The sequence below is a fragment of the Rhododendron vialii genome, chromosome 5a, assembly GCF_030253575.1.
Source record: "Rhododendron vialii isolate Sample 1 chromosome 5a, ASM3025357v1".
Classification (NCBI taxonomy): Eukaryota; Viridiplantae; Streptophyta; class Magnoliopsida; order Ericales; family Ericaceae; genus Rhododendron; species Rhododendron vialii.
This window is the reverse complement of record NC_080561.1, coordinates 6,783,832-6,806,724: the sequence shown is the minus strand read 5'-3', so window position 1 is coordinate 6,806,724 and position 22,893 is coordinate 6,783,832. Positions and strand designations below refer to the sequence as shown.

The following is a 22,893-nucleotide window of genomic DNA, read 5'->3' as shown; positions in this document are numbered from 1 at the left end:
TTATTGAAATAACTTCAGAGCGACTCTAGTCTTGATATAGATCCCAAGCATACTCGGTCTCCGCCCATAGTATTCTTCATGTGTCAAACTGCTCCACCATTGAATCTTGCATACTCTGGCAAATTGATCGCCGAAGCAATCGATTTACCAGGATACAAATGTATCCGTGAGTGATAATTCACTCAGTAGAATAATCCTAACCCTACCAACCCCTTACTTTACAGCTAAGCAGTCTTATCACAATTCATATGGAAATAATAGAACGACCAGCATTAAATAAGTAAATCTATTAGCAAGCCTTTAAATTACCTTCTTTTGAATCTCACATTTCATAATTATACCTGCACCATAGTATCCATCGTCTTACGAACTCATATTTAAATATCCTGCTACCTTCAATATCACGAGGTATTAGTAGACTATCCACTCAATTCAGGTCCATCAGGCTGCCCTCAAGATCTTACTAGGCTACCCTCAATACCTGAGGTCCTGTCAGGCTACCCCTGAGGTCCTGCTTGGCCACCCTCACAATTCTAGGTCCATCAGGCTGCCCTCAAGGTCCTGCTAGGCTATCCTCAATACCTGAGGTCCTGCCAGGCTACCCTTGAGGTCCTGCTTGGCCACCCTCATAATTCTAGGTCCATCAGGCTGCCCTCAAGGTCCTGCTAGGCTATCCTCAATACCTGAGGTCCTGCCAGGCAACCTCTGAGGTCCTGCTTGGCCACCCTAGCAACACCGGGTCTTTCAGGCTACCCTCAAGGTCCTACCAGGCTACAACCTTCATCTGTTTTTCCTTTTTCATTAACAATTACAACGTCTGCAAAATTCTCATTTGAAACCACCAAGCGAACCAAGTTCTGATCCAACAAATACAACAATCAAGAATCCATAATAACGTAATCAATAATCATGATACGTTTCTACGTGAAAGCCAACATAACAATTGATATTGTGCAAATAAGTAAAACACATAGCGTTTTATGATTGGGCCGATGCCCTTACGTTATCAAAATGTGAGAGTAATTATTTAAATACGTAAATTATCAATTTTGTAATTTTAACAACACTAATCATGACTTCTTCTTTTTTTTGTTACACCGGTTATAGCTAAAGAAAGTGAATCATGGGCCAAAATATAACTCTTAAAACGCTAGGGGGACGTTGAATGGAATTTTAGTAAAGTTAATCTATTAGTTGGGCCGCAATAACACACTAATGTAATTAGAAGGGTTTAAGTGTGATTTTTCCAAAAGGAATCAAAACCCACTACGTATTACTACTGTTCACGGCAAAAAAAAAAAAAGAAGAGGATCCCGAATTCTGTTCGTGCGACGTCGGGATTAATTCTTCCTACACTGATATGTTAAACACCAATACGCAAACACTAAATATACTTAGGAGAGAGTAGGAGAAGGATTATAATATCTTTAATCCGGACAAGGCGATTCGGTGGAGTTCGGTGGGTTTTCGTTTGGTGGCGAAAGATTGATATTCTAGCAGCAAATTAGGGCTGGAATAATTTGACCAAACATCTGCCGTTTCGGATGATTCTTGTGTCTCTCGCGAAGATCTTGAAACGCTCTACGACTTTCATGAAGAAGTCCAAGCCCGAAAACCACTCTAAGTAGTAGAAAAATGGAAGTTTAGAAGGATCGCTAAATCTGCCTGGAAATCAGAATCCGAGAAAATTTTACCTAACTTTGAATGGCGATAACTCTATCAATTCTTGACTGTTTTGGGCGATTCTTGGGTCGAAATTGAAGCTCTCGACGCCCTCTACAACTTTTGTGAAGAAACTTAGGCCTAAAATCGACAGCAACTACGAGGAAACAGGCCGTGAATAGAGGGACGTGATATGGACGAAAATCGAAAGGGTGTGATCCCTCTTTTCTTTTTCTTTTGTTTTTGTAGAGGACTAGGAGTGTTGTATTGTGAGAGAGGAGAGAGGAATTTATAGAGGAGAAGTATAGAGGTGGTGGAATTCGGTAGGAGAGAGAGATATAGTTTCAATAGAATTCCAATTAGCGTTTAGATACGAAGGATAAGAGATAAATGTATATCTCTAAAGTATAATATGTTTCGAATACGATTTTTTTTTTTGTAATATCAAATATACACATAATAATGTAATTTAATTAATAAATCTAACTGATTATTGAATTAGTTTTAACATTTCAAATTTGTATTAAAAAAAAATAGGGAAAAAATCCGGGTCGTTACATTTTATCCCTCCGTTTTGCGGACCGGACAAAAAATTTGGGATGGAAGGAGTACTGTTATTCTTAGCCCCACCTTCTATTATTATTTTTTTTTATCAAAAGGTCCCCCAATTATTTGCACTGCCTCCCATGTTTAGGAGAAGCCTTACATTACTTTAATAAAGAAAAGAAAAAGCTCCAACCCCTATTATTATATTATATTATTTTAATTAAGAAGAGAACAAGAGTAAAGAGCTTGATTTTTTGTAATTATAAAAAATAACTAGTTAAAATAGAAAAGTAGCATTTGAAGGTTAATTTGGTCCAAAATCAACAGACTGATGTGAACGCTCTAATGAGTTATAATGCGTGTGGTGGTCCCCCTCTGGTCTCTAGTATGGAGAGAGGAGAGGAGAGGAGAGGGAGAGTAAAGTAAAGTAAGGGCCCATTCCACTTTCTTTTTAAGTACACCTTTTCTGTTCTTTTTTTCCAATAAGTAGGGTAATTAATTAATTAATTAAAATTGATCTCTTCCACAATTTATTTTACAGATATTCCTGGTTATTGATTGTTGTACTTTTCTTTTAATTTAACTCTCACATTCGAAAAAAAAATGAAGTGAGTAGTTGAATTGGGGTTGAGAAAATAGGGAAAAATGAGGGGGAAGAAAAGTTAATTAAATTTGAAACTGTTTGGTTGTAAAACTAAGAGAGAGACAATTCCATAAAAAAGTAAGTCTACACACGGATTTGTGCACACAAATCGTGTACAGATTATGGTATGAGGCACACTACGGGTCTTATTTAAACAATTCGAACTTTTCATTAAATATAAAATAAATTTTCAAGTGTTTTTGCAAATATCAGCTTAATCCGATACTCATAAGTACTCGATCAAATTATCTAACTTTTCATTATCTGAAAATCATCATGAAAAGTTAGATGATTGGATCGAAAACATATATCTATCAGATTGAGTTGATTTTTTGAGACAGTCTTTCAAAAAATATTTCATATTTAATTAACGGATCGGATCATTTGTGTGAAATCTTTAGTAGGCCCCACACTGTAATCTGTGCACTATTTGTGTGCAAAAAATTGTGTGTAGCAGCTTAGCCGAAAAAAAAAAAAAACTGTGTAGCAGCGTTGTTCCTAAAATCTCAGCTAGCGTACGTACTCCCAAAGAAACTTCACGCTCTGCTTCTTCAACTCTCTCTCTCTCTCTCTCTCTCTAGCGTACGTACTCCCAAAGAAACTTCACGCTCTGCTTCTTCAACTCTCTCTCTCTCTCTCTCTCTCTCTCTCTCTCTATAGTATGCTTGTGTGACTGTACATATATAAGATTTGGAAAATTGTGATCTCTCTTCCCTGGGTACTCGATTTCAGTTGATCTAGTTTTCTTGCAGAGAAAAGAAGAGTAAAATCTCCATCGGAAGCTGCATATCAGAAAATTTAGACGAAAAAAAATCAGGTATCTTTATTAACTTTCTTCTCTCTTTTTGGATTAGTTCTTGTTTTTGTCTATTCAGTTCTGGTTCTCAAAGGTATGGCTTCTTTTTGGTTCCCTTTTCCATTTGTTCTTTTTTGTTGTGAATCTTTACAGTTTCTTTGGAGGGTGCCTTTCCGCTATATTATTAGACTACACCTTAATGACAATCGTCAAATTATTTTCGTTAAATGGTAGTATTTTAGTTAATAGATGTGAGGGAAAACATGGATTTTAGCCCATTTAGTTTAGCGGAAACGGAAAATAAGAATAATTCAAACTGAAATTCTAGTACGTGGCTTATGTCGTGTGTGCATTTGGGAATTATCTTTGAGTTTACTGCTAGAGTAGTAACTACGCAGATGTGGAAGTCCCTTTGTTTTTTTTTGATCGGTTGTTTGCAAGCTAGGTTTGCGTCATGGAAGTGATCTTGGTAAATAGATGAACGTGTGTCTTGTAGGCCAATTGGTACCGAAAGGCTGTATCCAAGTATAAGGCGGCCGGGTTGTCAAGGCCCCCGAACTTTGTACCTTAGTATCTTTCTTATTCGTGATGGGAGCACCTTGTTGTATAGTTGCTTATATATACTTCTTTGTCTTGTCCAGCAGCAGGAATATTTGAGTTTTCGACAAGTGAGTGATGGCTAGTACAAGTGCATCAGAATTGATGTTGTCTTCTGGAACCTCAGAACAAAGCGGGGCACATGGTGAAAATTCAAACACACCACCTTCACAACAGAGCGGAAACTCCTCGCAAGGTCCTGTGGCTATTCTTTGGGACATTGAGAACTGTCGTGTCCCTCGTGATGTACGCCCAGAAGACGTGGCTGGCAACATCAGGATGGCCGTACGGGTCCATCCGATTATTAAGGGACCTGTTACCTTGTTCTCTGCCTATGGGGATTTTAATGTCTTCTCTAGGAACCTGAGGGAGGGATGCCAAAGAACTGGTGTCAAACTCATAGATGTACCAAATGGGAGAAAAGATGCCGCTGACAAGGCCATATTGATTGATATGTTTCTTTTTGCCCTTGACAACCCTCCACCATCTTCCATCATGCTGATCTCTGGGGATGTTGACTTTGCTCCGGCTCTACACATACTAGGTCAACGCGGCTATACGGTGATTCTTGTCATTCCTTCTGGGGTGGGTGTTTCATCTGCCCTTCGTAATGCAGGTAGGTTTGTGTGGAACTGGCCTAGCGTGGCCGGTGGCGGTGGGGAAGGCTTTGTACCACCCTCCAGGAATCTAATTCGACCGCGCGTAGGTCCTGCCAAGATTGCGGGGCATCTGATGGGGTGCCACATCAATGACAACCCAAATGGTATGAACGAAGGGTTAGGGTTATCAAACACTGAACCAAAAACCATGTCAACTCCAAAGAAAATCGTCCTGAAATCCTCCGACGGTGAGACCTTCGAGGTTGAGGAGACCATGGGCCTGAAATCCCAAACCATCAAGCACATGATCAAGGACAACTGCGCCGACAACACCATCCCCCTCCCCAACGTCAACAGCAAGATCCTCGCCAAGGTCATCGAGTACTGCAGGAAGCACGTCGAGGCCTCTGGCTCCAGCAATGCCAACGACCTCGGCAAGGACGCGGCCGACGACGAGGCTCTCAAGAAGTGGGACAAGGAGTTCGTCAACGTCGACCAGGGCGTGCTCTTCGATCTCATCTTGGTTTGATCTCCGTGCCTTTTTTTTTTTTTAACGATTTCTTCAGGTTTTTGATGGTTTATTGCAGATGGTCGACTATTTGGCACTAGGCGGAGTTCCAACGCCTAGATTAAAATTAGCCGAGTAGTTGGTTTTTCGATGCATTGTTAGTTTGATTGGTGAATGATTTTGTTCACCCTCTTTAAACATTACCCTCTCATTGGTGAAAATTGTGTAGGTCCTATCACAAACTAACCCCCATTATTTTAAAAAAGTGTATTGATTCTGTGGGCCCTATACAATTTCCACTAATCTCAGAGAGAGTAATGTTTACCCTTTTTAAAGGTGGGTGAACAAAACTATCCTCATTTGAATGTGTGTTTTGTTTCGGTTTGTGGTGCGGAGATTACGCCTTCTTTCTAGTTTTTGTGATGGATTTGTTATGTTGATGCATGTATTTATTGTGTATTTCTATTTGTGTACTCTGCGGTGAGTTTCCCATAAAAATTTCGTCTATAGCTTATGGTCTTTTAGACAAGTTATTTCTGCTTAGTTGATATACGTGAGAAGAATGACCTATGTCTTAAAATCCGTGTTTTTTTTAAAGTAGAAATGTTTTGTTTAGAGAGTCGAGTATAATATAATGGGTTTTGTTAGTCAGTTTGTTTTATTATAGACTTATATTTTTTTTTTAATCTTTTAAACTATGCACATTTATCTACTTCATCCCTAAACTACCAATTTAATGATTTTATCCCTTCAACTTCCTGATCGCTAACTATGTCGTTCAATCGATAACGGCTGGGAACATTCTGGACGGAAAACGTTTCACGTAACTATTACGTGCGATCCTATCCCCAATTCCGGCAGCCCCCCTCCATATCCAGCAACCCACTCCATATTTGGAGCATTTCACATCCTCATCCCAACCACTTCATGACCATATAATTGACCCTGACTTCGTTGCCCCGGATTAATCGATTATATAACCCCAATTGACCCGTCCCCAGTGTACACCGTCTCGTTCAATCTACAGAAGTCTCAATCTTTGAATTTTGTTTGACATTACGACAGCATTGGCCAAGGTTTGTAGCGAACTGAATTCACAGCATTGGCCAAGGTTTGATTCGGCTTTGTTTTCGGAGCTCGCGGTCGAACAATCTTCTTTTGTTTGCATATCAACTAACGAACAAGTGCTTCGCGTTTGGAGCTCTACACCTGAACACTTCAATTCGTCGCAAAGTTTCCTAACAAAGTCCTTATGTTCGTCGTGACTCGCGAGTTTCCGAACTAAAGCCCTATGTTCGGCGCCTGACCTGAGGTCCGAGCATTCACTTTGTTCGGTTCTGGTAGCCGAACGTCATAAATCGAAGAAGACAATTTTGATTGACTATAGGTTTCGTTCCATTCAAATTTCTGAGTTTTATGGTTCTGATTTGCAAGGTTTTGGTTTGTTGATCTTGGTTTCTTCTTAGGTTTTAATTTTTATTTTCTTGGGTTGAGTCAAGTTTTAAGATTGAGAATTGAGGGGGTTTTTTTGCGGCGAGGGAGGAGGGTTTTTTGGTTTACAGGTACAACGGCATTTTTGCCCGTTATTAGGGATAGGATCGCACGTGATAGGCACGTGAAACGTTTTCCGTCCAAAATGATCACAACCGTTATCTATTCAAGACATAGGTAGCGATCTAGAAGTTGAAGGGATGAAATCGTCAAATTAGTTGTTCAAGGACGAAGTAGGAAAAATGTGCATTGTTTAGGGGATTAAAAAAAAAAAAAAAACCTATTTTTAGGATGAAAGATTCCAAGTCTCCCTAGTGGGGTGTATTTGCATTGAGGCTTTTGATTTCTTGGTCAAGGAAAGAGAAGAAGAGCCCTTAGTGTATTCATGCAAGACATGATTGTTATATGTTCTTTCTTCTATTCAAGCCCTAATAATGGATTGAGGTTTGTTATTCTTTAAATTGTTTGCATTCACCATCATTATAATTTAGATCAAATGATTTAGAATGCATTTTGGATTCCGCTTCTTAAATTATGGTCTGACTTTTTTTTACAAGGAGTAACCGTAGGATACCTATCGAATCAGGATATGTGATTGTTGGATACGTCATTGCATACGTGGAATTTCAATTAAAAAATTATACGGGGTGGGATATGTTTTGTTTTTGGAAGGAGAAGATACGGATCGTAAGATACACATGCCGTATCATAAGGTTTTACTGATTATCGATCACGCTGGGATAATTTGGACTAAATCAGGTTGTCTTTTAAATTGTATACTAAACTGCTTCTGTCTTCTGAGCAAAATCATTTGGATGTAGTTCTGGTTTCTGGGAAGGCTTAAGAACTGTATCTGATGATTTTCTAGATCTTAAGTGCTTGATTATCTAATGCGTTCTGTGTTTTCTTTTGCTAGTGGTATGGATACCTCCATTAGTTTTTGTTACTGATTTTTTGTTTTGATGCATTCTCTACTTCTGTTTTAACTCTGAGTTTTTTTATGGGATCAAGTATTGTCTACAATCATCAGAAGCAATGTTCAATTATTTTGTGACTATGATGTTCTCTTTTGGGTCTAGAAACAGTTGACGAGGTTTGTATTCATGATTTGCTACGTCGTTGTGCACATTCTTATTATTGAACTGATAGCATTAGTTTTATGGGGTTCTATTCTTGTTTGTGGATATTAGATAAATAGATATGGGGTTTGGGTTTACTATATGCCGGCATGGGGGAAATGAGATACCGTATAGGCGATACTTGGACATCTTTAGGAACTATTACCCTGTATAGCTGTTCTTTGTATTGCGTAAAAGCGTTTCTGGAAAGAGTTAGGAAATGAATTTTGGTCCTCTATGAACAACTTGCGTTGGGATGTTGATACAGAGCATTTGCACATACTTTTATGGAGCATGTGTTGCTGGTGTCAGTACACCTTTGGTTGACAGTACACATGGATTTAAATGATGCTTCTTTTTTATGCACTAACACACAAATTCATTGATGAAATTTGTGTTTCTATAATTATTGATAGCTTTGGAGATTAGGCTATCAATTGGGAGTCTTGGGACGTAACATGGTCTTATGAAATGAAATAGGGAGTGTTGACAGTGAGTGCCTGAAATTTGCAGCAAGTGATTGAGTTCTTTAGTTCCTCATGTTGAAGTTATTGAGTCGCTTGGTAGTACCCATTTGGGGAGTGTCCAGTGCCCAGCCCAAGTCATTGGTTTACTTTTTGACTATGGGTCAATGGCCATTGTGCTGACTTCTGAAGCTACGTCTCTTGCGCAATGTTATGCCAGTTTCTCCTGAGCTTCAGTGAATGTGTATGAGTCCCACGACTCCCATCTAACTGCGTGAATGGGCTTTATTTGATGATTTTCTGTGGATGAGAGTTCAGCCATATAATGTTAAGCTGCCTCTTGTTGCATTTACATGCATGTCTGTCTGTGTATGTAAGACTACTTATTTTCTCGTATCCTTTAGTTTGTTTTATCTTTCTTTACAGGCGGCAGAATATCTTAACATCAAGAGCCTGCAAGATTTGACATGCCAGACTGTGGCGGACATGATCGAGGGAATTACTCCAGAGGAAATCCTTAACAACATGAGCTATTTCACTCCGGAGGAAGAAGAGGTTCGCAGGGAGAATGCTTGGGCATTTGAGTGAAAACAAAAAGGGATGGGCATTATGTTAGTATCAGAGGATTTCCATCTTTTTGAAAGCTGCTTCATACACATTTCGTTTATGTTAGTAGATATATGTGGCGTCTGGGAGATAACAAAACTGTACCATCTGTTTTCTTATGAAGTTGAACTGTGTGTTATCTTTCCATTGGCCGTGGTGTTTGAGATTCTTAAATTGTTTAAATGTTTTGCACTTTTCTTCCGTTAACTACTGATAAGCGCTCTCCCTCGTGTGCGCAAACCCACCAACTTAAATCATGTTGGGCATTGCTAAAGCCAGTAAATGGGAATGGAGCCAGCCTCCAATCTTCCCAAGTCCAATTTTGGAAATGGGAGATCTTTTGGCTCCAATGAACAGAAGTTCTCTGCCTTGCTATATTTAGGAGATAGTGGTCGATATTTAGAATATTTTTAGTAACAAAGATACGAAATAGATTAGTGGGCAAAATGGGGATTGAAAAAAAGACACGAAATGGGTCGTCAACAGGTCAGTGGCAGCAGATAATTTGGCAACCAGTTGGCTTCTCTCTTCCTCCCATTTGAGCTGATCCTCTAGTTTTCTCTCGATGTTTTTTCACCCAGTGATTGGTTTTCTCGAGCTTTCCACATGAAATCTGTCAAGCAGCTGGATCATGTATCTTGGAGTAATTTATTCAACGCTTCCGGAGTATCGGGTAGAGTTGGCTACGTGGTACTCCCAACTATTTACGTAGCGATAAATAATGTGATAGGAATATTATTATGCACTTTTGTTGGTAAAATTATATAATAGTCCGGGAGTATCGCCACGTGATACTCTGGACCACTTTACAACCACACTCTCTTCTTGTAAGGTCTACCACTAAGTGTATGAATCCTATAGAAACGTGTGGTCGTAAAGTGGTTAGTATCATGTGATGGTACTCCCAAACTATTATATAATTACTCCTTTTGTTAGATGATTGAAAGATAAGGAGTGAACACATTGTGTGGTGGTTTCTTATTTGCGGAGAGTACCACGTGTCTTAACACCACATGATACTTCAAAAGTACCCAATAATTGGCCCGTATCTTGGTACTATTCCCCTCTCTCTATATATTTTGCTTCCGGTTTCTGGAATTTCATTCTTTGCAGTACATGCCTTCCTCCGCGAATGAATGTTAAATGGACCAAATTGCTTGAGCTACCAGAAGTTCGCTTAAGATCGGTTCATCCAAGAATTAAGTAAGCCAAAGTTGGATGCATGTTTTGGGTTCGTTAAGTTTGCAAACTAATCTTGAACAAGCAAAGCTGATCGGGCTAGTTTCGTGAAGCTTGTTCAGAGCATCGTTCTGCTAGTAACAAACCAATTTCAAACACTTTAATAAAACTCAGATGAGTTTTAAAGCCAAGCTTAACCAGCTTTGCTTGTTCGGTTCGGTTCGTTTATGGACCCTATCTTTGACTCTTGTGTAGCTTCCAATGTCTTCAATTCTTCCCCCCTTCCATGTATTTTTTTCTCTTCTTCCTACAAGCTAACATCAAGTTCAGTTTTCGCTTGACTGATTTCCTTGTTATCTACTTTACCAGAATCCTGCAAGAACAATACGATCTAAATGTCTTCTCTCCTTTCTATCCATTTATGATTTTATATATTATGATCGATTTCTTTGTTCCTCTGAATTCCCCTGCTTTTATCTCCCTATATTTTCCCTAGAAATTTGCCAGGATTCATGTCTTTTCACTCTTTCCCCCCCCCCCCCCCCCCCCCCTAGAGATTGTATTTTCTTGTTATTATTAGAAAGCTTTAGGAGCGCAGGCGAACAAATTAACTGATATGAGTTGCCTTCAAAATATGAAGAATCGAAGATTGCTGAATCCAACTTTCCAAATAAAAACCATGCCACATTTTCTCATTATTACATGAAATAACCTGGCGAATAAGCATTATGTATTATTGAAATAGAGTCTTTTTATTCTGTTTACATGACGAAGAAATTTACATTCCTTTTGAGACTATATTACTCGTAAACAAACGTGCCATTAGGGAGATCAAAGCAAGAAACATGTTTCCATGATAGCATCTCTCTCTCTCTGTTTTTTTTTACAGAAAGAGAGGACATTTTATTTATCTGGGGGGCGAAAGCCAAAACATCAGAAAGTTGAGACTTCCACAGACCGGACAAACCAAGCAACGCAATTATCATGGAAATAAATAAAAACTTCTACTAAAATGCCAATCCAAAAGTATTCATCAGTCAAGAAGAGCCACTGGCAACTGAAACAAAACTCAATAAGAAAAACTGAACTATTAATTACTACTACCATGCTAAAATAAAAAAACTGTGTCCTTTATTTAAATTGAGCAGAACAAGAAGATGCAAAAAAGTGGTACTTTAGTAAGCAACTAATTAAGCATGCAAATTAATTGTTAAGGTTAAAAATCATCTGAACCATGAAGTAGCTCTCTGTAGATTTCAGATGATGCCCTAGCAGCACCAAGCTCCTTCATCAGTTGGCTTCTCCCTTCCTCCCATCCATGGCACCTATCCAAGTATTTTTGAAGTAGGTTTTCGTACTTGGCATCATATTTAGCTTCCAAGCTCTGGAATTCTTCACTACTACAACTACTCCGCCTCCTTACTTCTTCCTTCGATTCCTTCAAACTAACGTCGAGTTTAGCTTTCTGTTGTCTGGTTAATTCCTCGTCTATTTTCTCGTTCTTTTCATCTTCTTTTGCTTGCACTTCTTCCTTTGATTCCTTCGAGCTAAAATCAAGTTTAGATTCCTGTTGTCCGGTATTTTCCTTTTCTATTTGATTCTTCCTTTCATCTTCCGCTATGAGTGCGGCTCCAAGTACTACAACCCCAATAATTATCACTGAAGTCACGCCTCTGATAAGGCTCCCAGTTCTTAAAGTTTCAATGATTGCAACACAGGTAGCTATCACTAATGTCACGGCTCCGATTACTGCAACTTCTATTGCATTTGCATCATACTGATCGGCAGCCATCTACATAAATGACAAAATTCAAACACAATTATTGGAGAAAAGTACAGAAGTACCACAATTATTCTTTCATTTGCATGTGTAATCGTAGTGTCGGATATGGATAAATAACAGGTTAGAGCGGAAAAATAAGAACAGACCATATACACATCAAACTATGTACAACCTACACGCAATGAAGCCACAAATAATCAAGCCATGAACCGTTAGATAAAAAAACAAACAAAAACTGCTCGGATGAAGATCTTTCCGATCCTTTTTTTTGCTGATTTCTCGCAAATACCTTTCAAATCACGTTCTAAACACATTGATCGGCTCGAATTATCGAAATTCGATCAGGAAAGGGAAGTCCGCATTTTATTAAAATAAGGTAGTTATTACAAGAATGACTCTCTCTCTCTCTCTCTCTCTCTCTCTCTCTCTCTCTCTCTATATATATATATATATATATCAAGCACAATCTGAAAAATGGCACAATCTAAACGGTTTCGAATACTTGTAGCACCTTCTTTAAATTTGAAATTTTTTTTTGAGTTATATAAAATGGCCTCATTTGAAAAAGTTCCCGGTTGGGCCATGGAAATTAAACTCAGAGCCGGTCATGTTTATTTGTATATAGGGTTTTGATGCATGCACGTACGTACCTTTAGAAGTGAGGAGAGCAGTGAGATGAGGTAGAGAGAGTTGGAGAAAATAAGAAGGCCGGCGGCCGCAGACAATTGTCTGGCCCAAACGTCTGGTGGGGGAACCAAATAGATCGACAACACCCACATGGCTGCGGTGCATCGTTCCATCAAGAAAGCTAGAAACACAAGGTGTTCGGCGATTTGTCGAGATTTGTTACTGTCATTCACTACAGGAGGAGGAGGAGGCGGCTCTGCTCTATCTACCTGCTCCTTCGCCATTGATGCTCACGCAAATCAAATATGAGAGAGAGAGAGAGAGAGAGAGAGAGAGAGAGAGAGTAGGTTGTTGCGGGTGTGTATAGCACGGAGAGAAATTGAAGCTAATTTCCGTTACTTTTTTTTTGATTGCCAATTTCCGTTACTAGTAAGGAAACTGTTAGGAGGAATATACAGAGAAAATATAGTAATGTGTTGGAATAAAACCTTTTAAACACAATCCCAAGAAATATTATTCAATCCTCCTGGGAAACAGCCTCGTGGTATTGTCGAAGCCACTTTTGCACTAAACATTTGGCTCGTGTCCATGACAAATGTGTAAGTTCCATACAAATATTGTATGATGAAAAATAGGTTTGGGGCACCACGTGGTGATGTCCGACGAGCACTGAATAATCTCTCTAATTTCAAAGTCAAAAACTTATTCAACGAGCCACAGGTAACTAAATAAAACTTAACTAGTACTATTACCATCCAAATCAGAAGGAGTCTGCTTTAGTTTAATTCAACTGAACAAGAAAATGCAAAAAATGGTATTGTTGAGGCCACTTTTGCACCACATATTTGGTGTCGGTCCACAATAACTATGTAAGTTCCACCCGGCCAATGTATGGTGAAAAATGGGTCTAGGGCTCCACGTTGTTATGTCCGATGAGCACTAAATGATCTCCCTAAATAGAATGTCAAAAACTTACTCAAATGTAAGGAAGAGCTACAAGTAACTTAAATAAAACTTAACTAGTACTATTGCCTTCCCAAAGAAGAAAGAGTTTATTTTAGTTTAATTCAACAGAACAAGAAAATGCCAAAAAGTGGAAGTTAGCAACTAAGCAAGTAAATTATTAAGGCTTATGATGAAGATGCAAATCATGAAGAAGCTCTCTGTAGATCTCCAATGATGCCCTAGCAGCACCGAGCTCATACATCAGCTGGCTTCTCTCTTCCTCCCATCCATGGACAACATCGAGTTTAGCTTTCAGTTGTCCAGTAAATTCCCCATCTGTTTTGTTGTTCATTTCATCATTTGCTTGCACTTCTTCCTCTGATTCTTTCGAGCTAAGATCAAGTTTGGCTTCCTGTTGTCTGGTATTTTCCTCGTCTATTATTTTGTTCCTTCTGTGTTTTGCTCTCAATGATTCCCCGGCTACGTATAATGCAACCCAGAACTCTATCATTGGAATCATGCCCCACATAACGCTCTCATATCTTAAAGTTTCAATGATTCCAACCCCAGTAGCTATCACTAATATCACGGTTCCAAGTACTGCAACTTGAATTGCATTTGCATCATTTCGATCTTTAGCCATCTACATAAAGAATAAAATTCAAACACAACTATTGGAGAAAATTAAGTACAGAAATACCACAATTATTGTTCCATTTGCATGTTTAATCGTAGTGTCGGATATGGATAAATTATGGGTCAGAGCAGAAAAGAAAGAACAGACCATATACACATCAAACTATCAAATTGAACACGTACGTACGCTAGACTGGAAGAACAGAACTACGTACATTTACATACATATGTCTAATTTTATATTATCCAGGAATGTAACACAATCACACTGACAAAATCACACAATATGTATATACATTGTCTACAATGTATACTTTTACTAGAAAAACAAGTCTTAAAATATAGTGCCTACCAATCCACTTGCTGTGATGGTTAGACTTAATCTCACATCGCACTTTATTTTCGGAGGCTTTTTCCTTTTATTTGTGTCATAATTTCACTTTATTTCATTATGATCCATGTGTTTCGGATCCTTTGTTAACCTCTCCACTTGCGAGTCAGGGGTCGCACGTGAGGGAGAGTGTTAGACTTAATCCCACATTGCTCATTTAAGTCACCCAAACTTTGTTAATAAAATCTAGAGGTTACTCCATCCATTGCCAATTGATTTTAGGTTGGAATCCTCCAAAAAAATCTAACATGGTATCAGCGCTAGATTTTGAATGGCCTCACCTCACAGAGATAAGTCTCCGTCGCCTGAGTCAATCATCTAATCTCACCTCATCAATTCATACTCTCCACGTGCATCTAACCTGCATGTGAGGGATCACCCGAGTCAAATCTCCTGATTTTCTCAATTCGTACCTCCACGTGCATTCGGATTGCACATGGGGGGGGAGTGTTAGACTTAATCTCACATCGCTCATTTAAGCCACTCAAATTTGGTTAATATATTCTAAATATTCTAAAGGTTACTCCACCTACTGTCAATTGATTTTAGGTATAATCCTGTCATTGTCGTTCCTCGTATTCCGTTTTCATATTTGTGCTTCATAGCTTGACATGCAAATTGAAGACGTACTTACGCTTATGTATGTATATAGGGTTTTGATGCATGTAGGTATACGTACCATTGGTAGAAGTGGTCTTGAGGAGATGAATGCGATGAGGTAGAGAGAGTTGGAGAAAATAAGAAGGAAGGCGACTAAAACCAAGAAGCTGTCCCAAACGCCTGGGGGAACCCTGTAGAATAACACCAACAAGGTTACGACTCGTTCAATCCAGAACGCATGTCGCTCAATTAGGTTTTCGGCCATTCCTTGAGGTTTGTTCCGACCATTCACTAAAAAAGGTGGAGGCGGCGGCACTGCACTTTCTGCCTGCTCCTTCGCCATTGATGTTCGATCACCCAAATCAAAATATGAGAGAGAGAGAGAGAGAGAGAGAGAGTTAATTTTCTTGTTGAGGGTGCGTATAAGTATAACACGGAGAGAAGAGATTTTATGGATATGCATTGGAGCTAATTTCCGTTGCTGATAAGGAAACCGTTGCTGATAAGGAAACCGTTATGGACAGGGATTCCATTCAAGAGTGTTTTCTTTTCTAGACGATATACATCAGTTCGGGTTAGGGTTAGCACGTCCAGAGGCCCTAGTCTCAAAAGTCCTGGCTTTTGTGGGACTCGAACCATGATTGCCGCCAGGGGAGGGACGGGAGATGAGTTATCAACTCCATGGTTCTCTCCCATTCAAGAGTTTAGACCCATGAAAAATAGAGTCGTGCCTGGATTAAAAAAATTTTAGAAACACAATTCTAAAAATTCACTTTCACCCTTTGTGATTTGGGTCAAATACTTTCCTATGGGTCAAAAGTGTGCACATAATACCTAATTCCATTCATATTAATGTCAGGTGTGACGGGCACACAATTAAAGTGCGATATGCACTCATATTCTCTCTTGATTCATCTTTCTTCATTGAATCCAACTAATCCATCCTTTGTGTCAAAAATTGTACGGAGTATTTAAACCGTTGATGTTGTAGAGTTTGACGAATACTACATTCATATCAAAATTCAAGTCCATTAAAACATGAAAACCTCATGGTCGAATCAAATTTATTATGAAAAAAATTTTGAAATTTAAATTTACCATTTATTTTAACAAGAATTTTATATATATCTGATCGAGTTGTTTTTTTTTTATTTATTTACAGAAATGATCTTTTTTTTTTCATTAATACATGATCTATGAACGGCTCAAATTAGATTTGGGTTAGATTTAAGAGACGTGTGAGATACACCTCCATTAAAATAAATAGACGTAATTGAGTGTTATATACACACTTTTGAATCATATGAGGTATATTCACACAAGACCCAATCCACAGGAAGTCAAAGTAGACTTTGTCCTATTATTAAATCCTCCTAGGACACTGCCACTTTTGCTATACACGTTTAGTATGGGCTCCACGACAATTGTGTAAATTCCACCACAATGTATATGGTGAACAGGCCCAGGGCACCATGTGTCTTATGAGCATTGAATAATTATCTCTCTAAGTCCAAATTCAAATTAAAACTATTCAACTGTCAAAGTAACTTAAAGAAAACGTAATAATGAAAAAAAAAAAAACTTGTACTATTGTACCATCCCAAATCAGAACGAGTAGTTTACTATAGTTCAACTATTCAACATAACAAGTGAAGGCAAAAAAGTGCTAGCTAGTATGTAACTAAGAAAGAAACTAAAATTGGAAAAATGACGGTCAATGATGTGTTTTGATAATTAATATCCGTCAAAGATATTTTCAGCATTAGCAAACATTCTTAGCATATCCTTGGCATGTATTAATTATCAAAACACGTCCTGAACCGTCATTTTCCCCAAAATTTTTTTTTAAGGGTGATGATCATGATGCAAATTAAATCATGGAGAAAGTGCTAGCTCTCTGTAGAATTCCATTCATGCCCTAGCAGCACCCAGCTCATAAATCAGTTGGCTTTCTCGCTTCCTTCAATTCCTTCAAACTACTATTTCGAATTCCCTCAAACTAACTTTGAGTTCCCCTGCTTTTATTCCCCTATATGTCCTTTCACTCTTTCTTTCAGAAAACACTATACTATTCCCTCCGTCTCATATTGAATAACAATTTTTGATATCCGTGTAAATTTCAATTCATTATATCTTTCAATATGGATCTCAAAAAATATGCAATATGAATCTTGTTTGATAGTTCTCGATTAGTTTTATTATACAAAGTTTTCAAACTCATAAAAAATATTATAGATTGAAAGATATAAGTAATGAAAAATAACACGAATTTCAAAAATTGTCATTCTTTTTGGGACAGAAGGAGTATTATTTTATTCTCAAGATGACACCTTCAATAGATCTAGGTTGTGTTTTCTTGTGATTATTAGGAAAGCCTTTTTTTTTTTTAATCAGTAAAAATAAATTTCATTAACTCATAACATGAAATACAGAGATTATAGGAGTTTGGGTACATTAGTCCGACCACCCAAGACCTCTTCTTCTAACCATATAGAAGAAACTGATTTAGGCCCAATAAGTTGAGCTCAAACCTGAAGAAAAAATCCTATAAAACCCAAATACTACTGGCGAGAAGCCAACAGGAGAGAATTGTCTGGCCCAAACGTCTGGTGGGGGAACCCAATAGATCGACAACACCCACATGGCTGCGGTGCATCGTTCCATCAAGAAAGCTAGAAACACAAGGTGTTCGGCGATTTGTCGAGATTTGCTACTGTCATTCACTTCAGGAGGAGGAGGCGGCGGCTCTGCTCTATCTACCTGCTCCTTCGCCATTGATGCTCACGCAAATCAAATATGAGAGAGAGAGAGAGAGAGAGAGAGAGAGAAGGTTGTTGCGGGTGTGTATAGCACGGAGAGAAATTGGAGCTAATTTCCGTTACTTTTTTTTTGATTGCCAATTTCCGTTACTAGTAAGGAAACTGTTGGGGGGAATATACAGAGAAAATATAGTAAAGTGTTGGAATAAAACCTTTAGAACACAATCCCAGGAAATATTATTCAATCCATCCGGGAAACGGCCTTGTGGTATTGTGGAAGCCACTTTTGCACTAAACATTTGGTTTGGGTCCATAACAGATGTGTAAGTTCTACACAAATATTGTATGATGAAAAATGGATTTGGGGCACCACGTGATGGTGTCCAACGAGCACTGAATAATCTCTCTAATTTCAAAGTCAAAAACTTATTCAACGAGCCACAGGTAACTAAATAAAACTTAATAGAAAAACTTAACTAGTACTATTACCATCCAAATCAGAAAGAGTCTACTTTAGTTTAATTCAACAGAACAAGAAAATGGAAAAAATGGTATTGTTGAGGCCACTTTTGCACCACATATTTGGTGTCGGTCCACAATAACAATGTAAGTTTCACCCGGCCAATGTATGATAAAAAATGGGTCTAGGGCTCTACGTTGTTATGTCCGATGAGAACTAAATGATCTCCCTAAATAGAATGTCAAAAACTTACTCAAATGTAGGGTTGCAAACGAGCCGAGCCGAGCCGAGTTTTAACATGTTCGGGCTCGGCTCGCCTTAATTTACCTTGGCTCGAGCTCGGCTCGAGCTCGTGACGAGCTACAGAACTCGAGCTCGAGCTCGGCTCGTTCGGCTCGTTAATGAAACAAATATATATAAATATATATATAAATAAATATAAATATGTAAAAAAAAAAATATAAATATATATATATATATTTAAATATAAATATATATAATATAATTGAGCTCGCGAGCCAATTCGAGCCGAGTTTCGACTAGCTCGAGCTCGGCTCGTTTACGAAACGAGCCCAGGACTCGAGCTCGAGCTCGTTCGTTTGTGTCTCGAACCGAGCCGAGTCGAGCCGTTGTCGAGCCGAGCTCCGAGCCGCTCGCGAGCGGCTTGGATCGTTTGCAGCCCTACTCAAATGTAAGGAAGAGCCACAAGTAACTTAACTAGTACTATTGCCTTCCCAAGGAAGAAAGAGTTTATTTTAGTTTAATTCAACAGAACAAGAAAATGCAAAAAAGTGGAAGTAAGCAACTAAGCAAGCAAATTATTAAGGCTGATGATGATGATGATGCAAATCATGAAGAAGCTCTCTGCATGTAGATCTCCAATGATGCCCTAGCAGCACCGAGCTCGTCCATCAGCTGGCTTCTCTCTTCCTCCCATCCATGGACAACATCGAGTTTAGCTTTCAGTTGTCCGATAAATTCCTCATCTGTTTTGTTGTTCATTTCATCAATTGCTTGCACTTCTTCCTTTAATTCTTTCGAGCTAAGATCAACTTTGGCTTCCTGTTGTCCGGTATTTTCCTCGTCCATATTTCCATTCCTTTTGTATTTTGCATGCAGTGATTCCCCGGCTACGATTAATGCAACCCAGATGGCTATCATTGGAATCATGACTTGCATAGCGCTCCCATATCTAAAAGTTTCAATGATTCCAACCCCGATAGCTATCACTAATGTCGCGGTTCCAAGTACTGCAACTTGAATTGCATTTGCATCATTTTGATCTTTAGCCATCTACATCAAGAATAAAATCCAAACACAATTATTGCAGAAAATTAAGTACAGAAATACCACAATTATTGTTCCATTTTCTTGTACGTGTAATCGTAGTGTCGGATATGGATAATTTATGGGTCAGAGCAGAAAAGAAAGACCAGACCATATACACATCAAACTATATACAACCTATATATACACTATCAAGCCACAATATATCCATAAATAGGGCTAGATGGAAGAACAGAACTACGTACATATATACATAAATATGCTTAATTTTAAGACACATATATCAAGCACAATATAAAAAATGGCGGAGGATTTTTTCAAAATCTAGAATGGAAGTGTGGTGCTGAAGCAATCGCAGGTACATAGTAGTCGTTGAGAATCGCCGGAGAATGGTGCAGTAGAATCGCGAGATTATTGCTCTCTCTCTCTCTCTCTCTCTCTCTCTCTGGCTTTCATATACTTAATTGAGTGTTATTATATGCACACTTTTGAATCATATGAGATATATCCACACAAGACTCAATCCACATGGGGTCAAAGTAAACTTTGCCCTATTATTAAATTCTCTTGGGACACTACCACGTTTGCAATACACGTTTGGTATGGGCTCCACGACAATTGTGTAAATTCCACCACAATGTATATGACGAACAGGGCCCAGGGCACCATGTGTCGTATGAGCATTGAATAATTATCTCTCTAAGTCCAAATTCAAATTAAAACTATTGAACTGTCAAAAGTAACTTAAAAGAAAACGTAATAATGAAAAAAAACTTGTACTATTATACCATCCCAAATCAAAATGAGTAGTTTACTATGATTCAATTACACATCAAAGTGAATCTCAACCACTAGTTGATCTTTTCGGGGTACTTTCGGGATAAATTTTATTTGTCTCTAGCATTTCTGATAATTATTCATCATAACCAGTGAAGGCAAAAAAGTGCTAGTATAACTTTGAGTTCCCCTGCTTTTATTCCCCTATATATATATACTAGAAATTGCCCGTGCCTGAAGGCACGGCTCGAATATGAAATTGATATGATGAAGGATCTGTGTCAATTAAGGCCTCTAAAGTTCCTACCCGATTTGTGTCTATTAAGGCCTTTAAAGTTTCTACCCGAAACAACACATAATCGGCCGAATCTCCATTCCAATTCACTGCAATGGAACAAACACAAAATCATTGCGTAACACCCATGCCAAACGAAGCCATTTAATCCACACCTGTAAAATAAAATCATGAAGATACGGTAGATACCAAATCTTTATTTCAAATGGAATGAGATAACATAACAAATGCAACATCATATTTCAGAATGATTGTAGGACCTGTCTAAAGGCAAGACGTAACATAATTAATTCGAAACCCAACCTAAATTAACTGTGGTGCCATAATATTGACCACCCCTCCAACAATTCTAATTTCTCTAAAAATATTCTATTTCTTGTTAATAAACTTCAAAGAGGGTCTTTCTAACAAATTTCAAAATTTCAGTAAATGAAATTTAGAAGGAAAAAACTAACAGTTTACAAAATAAGCGCAACAGTCAAAACAACAAAAAATGTATAATCAAATGAAATTTCTAATCAAGTTAATTTTTTTTTAGTCTCCAACCTCGCCGGCCGGATCAATGCAGTCGCCCAATGCCACCATCATCTGAGCCCTAATTCCCTCCTACTCCTTCCTACCCGTCATAAACCTCCAAATCCCTTCCCCGCCCATCCTCCTACAGTAAAACCTTAGCTTCATCAACCAGCTCCCTTCAAGTACATCCCTTAGTAAAAGGTTTTATCTAATCTACTGAACAAAGGGAACGTGGCTGCATGAATATAAGGTCCAACTCCAACAACGAATGGGAAGCCCTAGCAATAACACAACAATTGAGACTTCTGATGCTAAGACGATTGTGATCAAGTTATTTATACCTATATACAAAGAGCAAAAAATTGTCTCGTATGTTCTCGTTTATACACGTTCACAATAGACATGCTCAATCGTGTACATGAAGAAAGGAAAAATGTATTACCTTCAGTTATAGCAAGAACCCCAAAAACTGATGACATAGCTGCATGAAAAATAAAAAAACATCAGTATTAGAAGAATCTAGGGCCGTGCGCGGAAGTAGTAGGAAGCTCAGCTTATGAAAGAGATATGTGTCCAAAAATTAGGAGGCAACAACATATAGCTCCTGCTTTATGATCGCACAATGAAGTTCAAAACTAAAGAACACAATACCTTTTGAGCGAGCAAAACTCTAACTTCCTTTTGCTGATCCAAAATTATTTTTGTCTTCAGACCAACACCAACTCACTGTACAATAACACTGACTTTACCCAAGCAGATTAAACTTCTAAGCAAGTATCAATTCTGCATTACTCTTCATCTACCCAACCCATCCGATTAAACAACAAATAGTTTAACACTTTTATCCCTAAGGCTGAAATTACATAGCGTTGGGGTGCATACGGAACTGTCGTTGATGATGGCCGCATCGACGATTGTTGTGAAATCAGTCTCGTTGAAATTGTCTTGAATCAAGTCCCCTTCTTGAGTTTGTGAAGGAGAGAGAAGCTAACCACACTGGATATATATAAGTTGGATAGGAACCCAATCACATTATTTTGCTTAGGGTTTTAAACTAAATAAAAGTAATCACAGAAAACTATGATAGAGAATAAATCAATAAACTCACCTTTTTGGATTTAACACCGCCGCGCCGTCGATCAGAAATCACTAAAAGGTAGAGATATCCAATAGCAGACGATGGTGGTTTGCGGTGGTGTACGATGGTACTGGTGGCAATGGTTGTGGTAACTTCCGAAAGGTGCTGATCGGAGTTTAGTAGTGATGGCGAGCGAGGAGCGGCACTTGAACTTTGAATGATCTGGTTTGAACCAGAGAGAGACGTGGTGATGAGTATTTGGAAAAAGGAAAATCAATTGCAAAAGGTAACAGGGAGAAACATTTCATTTAGGTAATATTCCTAAATGATGAACGATGAACAGAGGATTTATTGGGACTTGGGAGGAAAACTTGTATTTTCATTTAGGTAATATTCCTGATCGAAAAAGTATTTTATAAATCTTCATGCAATTTTTGAAAAAAATTCTATTTCCAAGTTAGTATGCTAATCGAAAATGTATACTGTAAGTTATTAACACGTGGTTTGGCTTCACAATCCGGGTTGGCTAA

The 22,893-nt window shown here is 38.4% G+C and overlaps 3 protein-coding genes across 4 annotated transcripts; 1 reads left to right on the top strand and 2 right to left on the bottom strand.

Annotated features, from left to right (window-relative positions):
* The first annotated feature begins 3,378 nt into the window (after positions 1-3,378).
* Positions 3,379-9,177, top strand: LOC131327269 (uncharacterized). Of its 2 annotated transcripts, none has more exons than XM_058360338.1 (3): positions 3,379-3,668; positions 4,289-5,366; positions 8,851-9,177. In XM_058360338.1, the coding sequence occupies exons 2-3, from the start codon at positions 4,323-4,325 to the stop codon at positions 9,010-9,012; spliced, it is 1,206 nt and encodes a 401-aa protein (XP_058216321.1). In that variant the 5' UTR covers positions 3,379-3,668; positions 4,289-4,322; the 3' UTR covers positions 9,013-9,177. The 2 variants fall into 2 exon arrangements, with proteins under 2 accessions (XP_058216321.1, XP_058216322.1); XM_058360339.1 differs by having other exon boundaries at positions 3,382-3,668; positions 4,292-5,366.
* A 2,160-nt stretch (positions 9,178-11,337) lies between these two features.
* On the bottom strand, positions 11,338-12,923 carry LOC131326952 (uncharacterized). Its single transcript, XM_058359874.1, has 2 exons — positions 12,643-12,923; positions 11,338-12,001 (listed from the first exon to the last, which is right to left on the bottom strand). Exons 1-2 carry the CDS (start codon positions 12,901-12,903, stop codon positions 11,426-11,428), a joined length of 837 nt encoding a protein of 278 aa, XP_058215857.1. The 5' UTR covers positions 12,904-12,923; the 3' UTR covers positions 11,338-11,425.
* A 484-nt stretch (positions 12,924-13,407) lies between these two features.
* On the bottom strand, positions 13,408-15,593 carry LOC131327044 (uncharacterized). Its single transcript, XM_058360018.1, has 2 exons — positions 15,271-15,593; positions 13,408-14,207 (listed from the first exon to the last, which is right to left on the bottom strand). Exons 1-2 carry the CDS (start codon positions 15,532-15,534, stop codon positions 13,743-13,745), a joined length of 729 nt encoding a protein of 242 aa, XP_058216001.1. The 5' UTR covers positions 15,535-15,593; the 3' UTR covers positions 13,408-13,742.
* Positions 15,594-22,893: the final 7,300 nt, after the last annotated feature.